Raw genomic sequence first — 12,428 nt, 5'->3', positions numbered from 1 at the left:
TTTTTTGTGTTACTATAAAATGTATGTTGAATTACAAATTTTTTGATTACCAATAAAAAAATTTATTGGTATTTGCATCTTATTTCACCCCAAATTTAAATCTGCATATTAACACAAGAACAACTGTAATAACTTTGTTCTTATATGTAGACAAACCTTTTTCTGTGTATACATACAGTACAGTGTACCTTGTTTTTACATGGATACAAACCTGTCTGTTTTTGCATACAGCTAACCCTGTATGCCTTGGATGCTATAGTGGTTTATATAAACCTTTGTTCGTATTGGGAATACAAACTTCGACTGAGACCTGTATGCCTTTTGTTGCTAGGTTTGTTCATATGGAATATGCAAACCTCGAGACTTTTTCCTGAGTCTGGTATGACTCTTCCCTGTAGGGGGCAGGAAGCACTAACATAATTCATGATTAGAAGTAATGACATATAACGGTAACGTCATATGTCTCTAAAGTCTGAGTGACCAAGGAAATATTGTCTTGAGGTTAAGGCACAATTGGATATCCAAAGATATATTAATGCTCTGGTAATCTTCCATCAGGACAACATGGCCTGACCCCAAAATTTTTGGGTGAGATAGCCATGTCGTCCTGATGGACCCCCGCCCTCCATTTTATGAAAAGGCCTTGATAGATCCCTCCCGAAACTACTGTATCTGCAGCACCTTGCTCAGCGCTACAAGGAATAAACATGGCGGCGATGATGGCGCCATCTAGATACTCAAATAGTAACGAAGGAAGGGTACCTTATTAACGGCTCCCCTTCGTTTTTTGCCACTTTCCCCCTCAAAGCGTAAACGCTATTCGGGGTGAAGATTGCTATGTGGCGTGTCAAGAATGCGTCCTCTGATATTATGCGATATCCTTAAAGGGAAACTTTAGGGATATTCGTGCCAGGAGTTAGAATTCTGGAGACCTTAAGGTAAATTCTCTGGGAATATCACTGTAGTTAAATATACCCTATCTCACCCAAAAATAGATTTTTCGCTTCGCTCAAAATCAGTTTCTTTTTAAATGACTGTTTTCACCCAATTCTCTTAATTTCTCCATTTACTTTCATGTTTTATACTTTTTATTATACTGTAGCTTCTCCTTCATAGCATTTTATAATTTGTAGTTTCTCAGAATAGCATCAGAGGGAAATTTACCGTAAATGACCTCTTGTTGGGTTGACCATCCCATAAGTCAGAAAAGTATCTAGGTGCATGTCATGGGTAGATAGAATAATATAGGAAAGAATGTTAAAACACGTGATTTTTCTACTCTTAGAGAAGCAGAGAGAGAGAGAGAGATAAGGTCCCGCTATTGTTTATTGAAGCTGCCATCGTCAAGTTATGTGCCTAGGTTGGAGGTCTTTGAGCACAACGAGCCCCTGTCTATAGAGGACCAAGGAACCCATAAGAGAAGATTAAGTGTGTTTGTCGCCGAAGAGAAGTACATTAACCGAAGGAGTCAACTTTATGAAATTTGATTACACCAGCAGAGCGTTCGTCTAGGTGTTATTAGCGGTTTCAAGGAACACCAATGAGGATGAAGAAACGAGAAAATTTCCTTATATGGACCTGTCCATAGTTAACCCCTCCCATACAGGGATATATAAACTTCCACGCGATCAAAAAAAGAACAGTACGAAAAAGAGACGAGGAAGAAACCCAAGAAAGAAAGAGAGAGAGAGAGGGCGAACAAGCTGAGCGAAGGAGAGAAGGCGTAAGGACGAGAATGCAGACGTAACCAGCTTTGTCCGAGATGTCCTAACGAGTTGCCTCCCGCCCTCATTACCCCCGACGAGCCGCCAGACCTGAAAACATCTCCGTTCCTGTCAACCGTCGAGAGCTGCTGCGAAGAGTAGTATATTCTTTTTGTATTATTTATCTACCATCTTGACTGTTCCCCTATTGTGCTGGAGTGTAGTTTAATCAAATGATTCTCTTTGTTTAGTTCAGTGCTTCCTAAGTACTCAATCAAGAAACATTCACCTTTGTCTAGTTGTAAATAAAATTATGTTTTCTTTTGCGAGTTTTCTTTCTATATTTCCTATTGTCTCTAATTGGTTGTAGTTGAAATGTCCCCATTTCATTAATTAATTCAACAGAATCTGGTTCGATCCCCACGAGGATCGTAACAGTTGGCGACCTTTGCCAGAATTTTCGACTACATAACCAATTGAAACAGGGAGAATATAGAAAGAAACAGAATGAGTGCGATTACTAGAGATTTGATAGATTCAGGTAAACTTCTTGGTCTAGATGGCGATGATCTCCGTGATTATGTTATTAAGAGAGAACAGGAAACGTTTGAGAGAGATGAAAGAGCAGCTGAAAGAGAAGAAAATGAAAGAAAGCGAGAAGAAAATGAAAGACAGCGTAAGCATGAGTTAGAAATGGCTCGTTTAAGACAAACTCTTCATAACAGTCGGTCAGGTAGCAGATCAGGGAGTAATTCATCTTTAAATAGTGACACTGATAGTTTAGATATGAGTGCAGTGCTTAAACTTATACCGAAATTTGATGAGGAAGATGTTACGAAATATTTTATGTCTTTTGAAAAGTTAATGAACAGAGTAGGCGCTCCTAAAAGACAGTGGACTTTGTATTTACAATCAGTTTTAAGTGGTAAAGCACATTCTGTGTATAGTTGTTTGTCTGAGGATGAAAGTAAAGATTATGAAACTGTGAAAGAAACCGTACTTAGTGCATACAGATTGGTACCAGAGGCGTACCGTAAGAAGTTTAGAAGTTTGAAGAGAGATGATACTAGTACTTATGTAGAGTACGGAAAGAAGTTAGAAAGGTCGTTTTGTGATTGGTTGACTTCCGCTGAAGTCGATAATTTTGAAGATCTCAAGAACTTAGTTTTGTTAGAAAGTTTCAAAGATAACATATCTCCAGACATCAAATTATATATAGAAGATAGGCGTGAAACATCTTTTGCCGGTGCTACTAGATTAGCAGATGAGTACAGTCTCACACATGGTTTAAGTGGCAGTAAAAAGAAAAACGATCTTTTGTCAAGTAAGGCACAACATAGTAAAAGTAGTTCTAGCAATAACGATAATAGGAACAGGGATTATTATCATTATTATTGTTACACGTGTGGGAAGGAAGGTCATATTTCTCGGTACTGTAGGAGCCGATGGGCAGTCAGTAATTCAGAGGTCATTTGTTACAATTGTAATAAGAAAGGTCATATAGCTAGGAATTGCACAGTAGAAAGTACGAATGTGAAAAAACCTGTGTCACTAGTTAATAATCTTTCTTCAGGAAGGAATAATCTCATGAAAGAAACGAGGAAACATTATGGTGAATTTTTGTCTGAAGGTTTAATTTCTTCTCTTAAAGGAGGTGATTCGAGGGAAGTAGTTTTGCTTAGAGATACGGGAGCGGCCGTATCACTCGTTAGGAGAGAGAGTGTACCAAGGAATGTAATAATCAGCATGAAAGAAAAAGTTATGCTAGGTGGGTTTCCGAACACTTGTGTAGTTTGTCCTTTGTTAAAGATGAAATTGGAAAGTCAGTTAGTAACAGGAGATGTAAAACTAGCAGTCGTGGATACTTTGCCCGTAGACGGCGTTGACATTATTGTTGGCAATGATTTAACTACCTCCAAGTGTGTGAATCCTATTTTAAGTGAAGTTCAAGTGCCTGAGATGATAGTAACCAGGTCAGGATTAGATACAGATATTGACTACGGTCATACGTTGTTCGAGGATTCGAACGTAGGTAATAGAGGCAGTGACGATGAGCTTAGCATGAGTGTAGCTGAGGAAACTGACTTTACGAATGTTGATGATGTGAACAGAGATGATGATGTAGCTGTCGAAAGAAGTGATGTGCAGATTAGTGTTTCAGAAACTAGCTTATTGAGTAAGGATGAACTAGTTAGGATGCAGAGGGAAGATGAAACACTAACTAGAATTTTTGATTGTGAATTGGATGATGAACCTGAAAATGTTTGTAAGGAAACATTTAGTTTAAAAGACGAACTTTTGTGTCGCTATGTTCGTCCTAAGACAGGTAGCAAGGAGGAGGTGATAGAGCAATTAGTAACTCCTAGGAAACTTCGTGAATCAATTTTGAAATTAGCACATGATGAACAAGGACATTTAGGAGTAAATAAAACATTCAAGTGTATAACTAAAACGTACTTTTGGCCTAAAATGAAAAGTGATGTGAAGAGATATGTTTTAAGTTGTCACGAATGTCAAATGGCTGGCAAACCTAATCAAGTAATTCCCCGGGCCCCGTTATGTAATATCCCATCGGTAGGAGAACCTTTTGAGAATGTCGTAATTGATATCGTAGGCCCTTTGTCCAGGAGTAAGGGAGGGAATATCTATCTATTAACAATCATTGATAGACTAACACGATATCCAGAAGCAATCCCAGTAAGAAGTTGCAATGCAAAAACTGTAGTTAAACGCTTGCTGAACTATTTCTCTAAATTTGGACTTCCTTGCGTTATACAGAGTGATAATGGTAGCAATTTTGTATCAAAGTATTTCAGAGATAAAATGAAAGAGTTAGGGATTAAACTTTTAACTTCCACCCCCTACCACCCTGAATCACAAGGAATTGTTGAACGTTTTCATCAAACGTTGAAAAGTTGCTTAAGGAAGTTGTGTAATAATTTTGAGCATGATTGGGAAGAAAAGTTACCTTTTGTCTTGTTGGCTTTACGATTAACTCCTAATGACACCACGGGATTTAGTCCCTTTGATTTGTTGTTCGGTCACACCGCTAAAGGACCTTTAGAAATTTTAAAGTGTAAGTTAATGCAAGAAGAAGGTAGAAAGGATTACATACAGAATATCGAAAATCACAAAGAGGATTTAAGGAAAGCCTGGCAGATGGCAAAAGAAAATGAGAGCAACCGTCAAGGGGAAACTAAAAGAAAATACGATCTTAAGGCTAAAGACAGAATTTTCCATGTGGGTGATAAAGTCTTAGTATTAGTCCAGAAAGAAGGTCCCTCATTATCTTATAAGTTCGAAGGTCCATTTCCTATCATAGAAAAAAGGGGAAATTTGAATTACTTAATTGATATGGGTAAGCGTAGAGCTAAGTGGTTGCACATCAACTTGCTAAAGAAATATAATGAACGTCCAATGCCAGTTGTAACAGTGTCGCAGAGAGAAATTACTTTTGAGAAGAACTCTGATGTTCTTAATAATTTCACGTTGTTTAATTCTAGCTTAGAGGAAGAAAAAACAAGGGAATTATTCAATGTGTTTTCAAATTATCCGGAAACTGTTAGTGATAAATTGGGTTTGACTAATCTTTTAGAACACGATATTGAGTTGCAGGACACAAAACCCATTAGACAAAGCCCTTATCGTCTAAGCCCAGAAAAAACAAATTCAGTTCGACAGGAAATTAAGTATATGCTAGACAATGGTTTGATTGTTCCCAGCGAAAGTGACTGGTGTTCTCCAATAGTTCTTGTTAAGAAGGAAGATGGATCAGATAGGCTGTGTATTGATTTTAGAAAAGTGAATAGTGTTACGAAACAAAGTAATTTTCCTCTCCCCAGGATAGAAGAGTGTTTAGATAAAATAGGAAATGCTAAGTTTATTTCTAAACTTGATTTGGCCAAAGGTTATTGGCAAGTACCTTTAAGTAGTCGGGCACAGAAAATATCTGCTTTCATAACACCTTTTGGTAGTTATGAACCCAAAGTTATGGCTTTTGGTCTACGAAATGCAGCGAGTACTTTTCAAAGATTAATGAATAGAGTTTTAAATGGAATTGATAACTGTGTTGTGTATTTGGATGATCTTGTAATATTTTCAGATACGTGGGAGCAACATTTACGCATTTTAGCTAAAGTATTGTCAGCACTTGAAAAAGCAAAACTTGTTTTAAATCTGAAGAAATGTGAATTCGGAAAAACCTCGATCACATATTTGGGTCATAAGGTAGGTCTAGGTAAGATTTGTCCAAAAGATGGGAACATAGAAGCTATCATCAACTTCCCAATTCCTACCAGTAAAAAACAGGCAATGAGATTCATCGGAATGATTTCATATTTCCGCCGATTTGTTCCTAATTTTTCAGAAATAAGTGCTCCAATTACTAATCTTTTCAAGAAAGGACGAAGTTTTGTATTTGATAATGAATGTATCGAAGCTTTCAATAAGTTAAAGGCCATAATGATTCACGAGCCTGTACTAATGTTGCCCGATTTTAGCAAGGAATTTAATTTAGCGATAGATGCAAGTGACATTGGAATAGGAGGAGTTCTGTTGCAAGAAGTGAATGGGATCAAGCACCCTGTGGCTTATTATTCGAAGAAGTTAAATAAAGCACAGCAGAATTATTCAACTATTGAGAAGGAATTGTTTAGTTTAGTATCAACTTTACAACATTTTGAGATTTATGTACGTAGTGGTCATGTTTTAACTGTGTATACTGATCACAATCCATTAGTTTACTTAGATAGATTTAAGAATAAGAATAAACGTCTCATGCGTTGGAGTTTGGAATTACAAGACTATGATTTAAAGATAGTTCATATAAAGGGAAAGAATAATGTAATAGCCGACAGTCTTTCTAGAGACTTTTCAGAATGATATGGACGTTTGTTTCCTTTCTGTTTTTGTGTTTTTCTTCTATCAACACGTAAGAGTGTGTTTTGCTTTTGGTTACATGATACGAGAGTAATGAAGTGATTGTCTCTCAGTTTAGGGATAAGAGATTTTCTCCTTTGATAGCTTTGTTTAAAAAAAAAAAGATAAAATCAGTAGATTTTCCTTTTTTTTCTTTTAGGGGGACGTGTCATGGGTAGATAGAATAATATAGGAAAGAATGTTAAAACACGTGATTTTTCTACTCTTAGAGAAGCAGAGAGAGAGAGAGAAATAAGGTCCCGCTATTGTTTATTGAAGCTGCCATCGTCAAGTTATGTGCCTAGGTTGGAGGTCTTTGAGCACAACGAGCCCCTGTCTATAGAGGACCAAGGAACCCATAAGAGAAGATTAAGTGTGTTTGTCGCCGAAGAGAAGTACATTAGCCGAAGGAGTCAACTTTATGAAATTTGATTACACCAGCAGAGCGTTCGTCTAGGTGTTATCAGCGGTTTCAAGGAACACCAATGAGGATGAAGAAACGAGAAAATTTCCTTATATGGACCTGTCCATAGTTAACCCCTCCCATACAGGGATATATAAACTTCCACGCGATCAAAAAAAGAACAGTACGAAAAAGAGACGAGGAAGAAACCCAAGAAAGAAAGAGAGAGAGAGAGAGCGAACAAGCTGAGCGAAGGAGAGAAGGCGTAAGGACGAGAATGCAGACGTAACCAGCTTTGTCCGAGATGTCCTAACGAGTTGCCTCCCGCCCTCATTACCCCCGACGAGCCGCCAGACCTGAAAACATCTCCGTTCCTGTCAACCGTCGAGAGCTGCTGCGAAGAGTAGTATATTCTTTTTGTATTATTTATCTACCATCTTGACTGTTCCCCTGTTTTGCTGGAGTGTAGTTTAATCAAATGATTCTCTTTGTTTAGTTCAGTGCTTCCTAAGTACTCAATCAAGAAACATTCACCTTTGACTAGTTGTAAATAAAATTATGTTTTCTTTTGCGAGTTTTCTTTCTATATTTCCTATTGTCTCTAATTGGTTGTAGTTGAAATGTCCCCATTTCATTAATTAATTCAACAGAATCTGGTTCGATCCCCACGAGGATCGTAACAGTGCAATGCTATACTTTTTCTACGTACTGTATGTAATTGTGAGTCTTATGCCCGCTTTCCTTATTTCTTACTGTACACTCGGGCACACTTTTCTATCTTATTTCTCTTCCTTTTGTTTTTTCAAAGTTTTTATAGTTTATATATGAAAGATTTATTTCAATGTTGTCCTGCTGTTAAAATATTCTATTTTACTTGTTAATTACAGTACTTCCCCTATAGTTTATTGATTTCTTTATTTCCTTTCTGCATTGGGCTTATAGCATCCTGCTTTTCCAACTAGAATTGAACCTTAGCAAGTAATACCAAATAATGATAATAAGAATAGATTTTTACAGCCATAAAAACTACACAATATGAGTGGATGCGGTTTATAGCTTGAGTCCATTCATCTGTATTCCCCACCATTATGAGCTACTTAAATTGGTCACGCATGGATAGCCGGACTTCACAAAGAAAGGCTTAGATTTAATACAAATCTAGCAAGACACCACATGTCCACCCATGTATGGCAATCGTATCAGTGCTATCCGTAGTCAAGGGCCAAACTATTTTATAACCCTACAAATCAATTTAAGTTTAGGCAACTGATTGAACCTAAGGTAGTACATCACCATCTCTGAACCATGTAAAGGATATGATAGTACATTGCTGAACGATTACAAATGGAAACTACAGCAAAGCTCATCTTGAAGTTAGCTCATCTTGAAGTTAAGGGGGGAGGAGGAGGAGGAGGAGGAGGAGACGTGCTTCTTTCCCTTACCAGCTTTCCCCTCAGGCTCTGCAAGCAGAGAAGTCGAGATCTGAGAGACCATCGACATCTACATTTCCCCCAGGATAGAAACTAAAGGGGTTGGTCCGATATAAACCCAATACTGTACTGGGAGGATCGCTGTCACAGAGGAAGACATAGGCACTATCACTGGCACTAATAAGAGACACAGGGGATGGGGTTCCTGACACGGGAATAATAGAAACCACAGACCCCATGGTCACAGACACTGGTGCAGGGGTGACGGGCACAGATGCAACAAGCACATTAGTGACACACACAGGATTCACTGGCACTGGCGCCCTCTTGTGCCCTTTCATTGGCTTGGGTACTGGCAATATCACCAGGTGGTAGCTTTCTTAGCTACCTTCTTGGGCTTAGCAAGCACAGCAGGAATAAACATTGTGGTAATTGGCACTTGGATCATCATTGGTCTCACTCATGGAATCACTGGCACTGGGGACACTGGAGGCAAAGTAACCTAAGCCAGCAGCTCCCTCAAAAAAGACACTGAGTGCCTACCTGCATGGCCTACGGCTTGATCCTTCTGCAAAACTCATCAGCAGCGGTCTGTTATGCTACTCGAGAACTTCCAGTGCACGGGGGAACTCCACACTTCACCAAACCTTGAATTGTCAATGTACATCCGGTTTCTCCATTCTTCTAAAGAATACTCTCCTCGGACCGAGCCAATTGTGTGTAAGTAAGAGCTTGGTGAGGAGAGAAGAGTACTACACAGTGTCTTCAGCATTATCTTGAGTTTTGTCAAGGATGATGCCATAGAAGACATATCCTTCCATTTCCTTCTCAAAGAATAACCCTGCCACTGAAAGGGAGGCGGCCACATTCTACACCCAGCACATGGGAATGATTGCAAACAATCATGCCCCTACAATCAGAGCAAATGTGTGGATCTACAGGCACCCTTGCCATGAACTGAATGCAGTGACTTCCTTTTCTCTCTCATTAATGATACTCCTGCTTCATTTCCATACCTGACATGACGCCAAGACTCAACCATTTACTCTCTAAGGAAAGAGAAAAAGATTAAACAGCTTTTGGAAAGGACGCAACAGTACTGAATGTCTGTACTCGTAGCTGAAGACAAAAGTGAAGAATCTTTGACAGGATAGAGGGAGGGGCTACTCCCCTCATCTTGTCTCCTGTTATTAACTGCCTCGTTAACGAATTCAACAATCGTTCCAGTTCCACTGAAGACATTCCTTATTTCAAAGGGTAATAGGTTTGTACAACAGATTGTGGTGGCCAATTGAAAATGTCCCTTCCTGGCAATTTGGTGGACTGGGGTTCGATTCCCATTCAAGCTCGATAGTTTCTTGTAGTGTCTGCCTCCTTACCATCCTTGTGAGCTAAGGATGGTGGACTATACATCTACCTGCTCAGTCACCAGCAACCATTTCCTAATCCACTGGTCCTAGCTTGGATGGAGAGGGGACTTGCATGCTGATCATATGTGATATGGTCAGTCTCTAGGGTACTGTCCTGCTAACCAGGGCAATGTTACTGTCCCTTGCCTCTGCCACACATGAGCGGCTTTTAAACAGTGCTCCATACATGCAAGAACAAATTCTATTCAACATACAATAATTACTATTAGCTACTTCAATTAAGACATACAGTACTTGAGATTTATCAAAAGAAATGATTCTACACATACTAGACTGGCCGGTTGAAGGACTGTAGCAAACTTCCAAGTGGCACTTGTTGTAAAGGCGGTTAGAAGCCTTGACATCTCCTGGACCATTCACTGATGCCAGAGCAACTGTGTTTCCTGGAATAACAAGGTCATACGTCAATGAACTTTTCAAGTTAGGTTTTGGAATTAATATGACCACAAAGAATATCACCCTCTAGATTGAATAGCTCTGCTAGACAAATTTATTATCTCACTTGTAAATAAATGAACCACTGTCTTTACACACAATCAAACCTAATCTATTTACAGAACTTAATTAAATAGGAATTTAAAAAGTAGTTATATAAAACTACGCCCTTTTTTCTGGGAATACTGTATAATACTATACATAATTCATTGGCAATGAGAGGTAAAGATATCAATTTAATAAAAAAAACTTATTAAATAGAAGCTTACTTGATCAAGTTAATGGGACAACAAAAGAAAGCCATTTTTTCTAACTTATCTAAAACTTTTTAAAACAAAAGACATTCAAACAGAAAATGACAGAAATCCATGATTGGAAAGGCTCATCACTATAATGTCAGAACCTTATCACTAAACACTGCCAACTTTAAATTTAATCTATAAGAACTACAAGCAAACATGATAGCCTATTAACAAAGATTTAACATATTATATTACAATACCTATTGAATAAAGTGCTGAGCCATCTGATCGTGAAAGGAAACTCATTTCACAGGCGTGTTGAGACATTTTCTACCTGCAATAAAGAAAATACCGTACAGAATGTTTTCATTATCAACAAATTTCACCCCATTTCAAAATGAAAAGATCACTTAAGACAAACTTCAATGCAGTACAGTATTTCATTATAGCCTATTGTACTTCAATTAAAGCAACACTACTGTCTCCTATTTGAAGAGAGGGGGATGGCAGATATTTTATATTCATAAGCTGGTTGAGAGCACACACAGAGGCAATACAATTACAGTACCTATCATTCATTAGTCCCACAACAACAATCACAAGTAAATCAGTTGGGTCAATGGATAGGTGATCTTTGTGAGAGATGCAAGTTACATGATACATAGTGTATTATACATTAGGATACTTTTACTCCCTCCCGCCCCATATGATGAATCAACGTCCGATATTCTTAATTTCCTTCTATTATTTATGTTTAAGGTTCTTACAAAATATGTAGAACTATATATATCAATGAGAAGGGAATTTATTCAGATACAACATACGATAAAATAAAATGAAATCCTTAGCGCCAAGAGTTATTGAGCTAGGCTGATTTCAGTAGGATATCTAAAATAAACAGGGCCTCAGGCTTAAGTGGAAAATGTATTTGCAAAGGGATGGGATTGAAAGGATTAAGATACACACCACAAGATAAGCGGGTAGGAAAAATGTTATTTTCATTAGTAAAATAAATTTTTGAATATACTTACCCGATAATCATGTAGCTGTCAACTCCGTTGCCCGACAGAATTCTATGGAGGGATACGCCAGCTATCACAATACTAGAAGGGGGTGTACTTACCAGCGCCACCTGTGGCCAGGTACTCAAGTACTTCTTGTTGACACCTCCTCAATTATTCCTCGGTCCCACTGGTTCTCTATGGGGAGGAAGGGAGGGTCAATTAAATCATGATTATCGGGTAAGTATATTCAAAAATTTATTTTACTAATGAAAATAACATTTTTCAATATTAAACTTACCCGATAATCATGTAGCTGATTCACACCCAGGGGGGTGGGTGAAAACCAGTGTACAAGATTAAAGGATAGCTAAGTATCCCATATTTCATATAACAGTTATCTCAAATAACAATGAAATAATAAGTACCTGGTAAGGAAGTCGAATTGAACCGTTACTCTGTCTCTTTTTTAAGTTCGTCTTCCTTACTGAGCGCAGCGTTCCTCTTGGAGGCTGAATCAACCCAAAGGTGCTAAAGTATACAGGGCTGCAACCCATACTAAAGGACCTCATCACAACCTTTAACCTCGGCGCTTCTCAAGAAAGAATTGACCACCCGCCAAATCAACAAGGATGTGGAAGGCTTCTTAGCCGACCGAACAACCCATAAAAAGTATTCAAGAGAAAGGTTAAAAAGTTATGGAATTATGGGAATGTAGTGGCTGAGCCCTCGCCTACTACTGCATTCGTTGCTACGAATGGACCCAGGGTGTAGCAGTACTCGTAAAGAGACTGGACATCTTTGAGATAGAATGATGCGAACACTGACTTGCTTCTCCAATAGGTTGCATCCATAACACTCTGCAGA

General features: G+C 38.4%; 1 protein-coding gene across 2 annotated transcripts in view; it reads right to left on the bottom strand.

The window, feature by feature from the left end:
* The window catches only part of Rrp46 (exosome complex component Rrp46), a 44,933-nt gene that overhangs the window by 24,013 nt on the left and 8,492 nt on the right, over positions 1-12,428 (bottom strand). Inside the window, exons 2-3 of one of the 2 annotated variants that reach the window (XM_068353434.1) lie at positions 10,821-10,894; positions 10,153-10,266 (exon numbers count right to left, since the gene is read on the bottom strand). In XM_068353434.1, the coding sequence (XP_068209535.1) occupies positions 10,153-10,266; positions 10,821-10,887 (181 nt within the window). In that variant the 5' untranslated portion in view covers positions 10,888-10,894. Of the gene's footprint in view, positions 1-10,152; positions 10,267-10,820; positions 10,896-12,428 lie in introns of both variants that reach the window. The other variant, XM_068353433.1, reaches the window with a different exon arrangement.

Source organism: Palaemon carinicauda, chromosome 29, assembly GCF_036898095.1.
Source record: "Palaemon carinicauda isolate YSFRI2023 chromosome 29, ASM3689809v2, whole genome shotgun sequence".
Classification (NCBI taxonomy): domain Eukaryota; kingdom Metazoa; phylum Arthropoda; class Malacostraca; order Decapoda; family Palaemonidae; genus Palaemon; species Palaemon carinicauda.
This window is presented reverse-complemented; position numbering and strand designations above follow the sequence as displayed.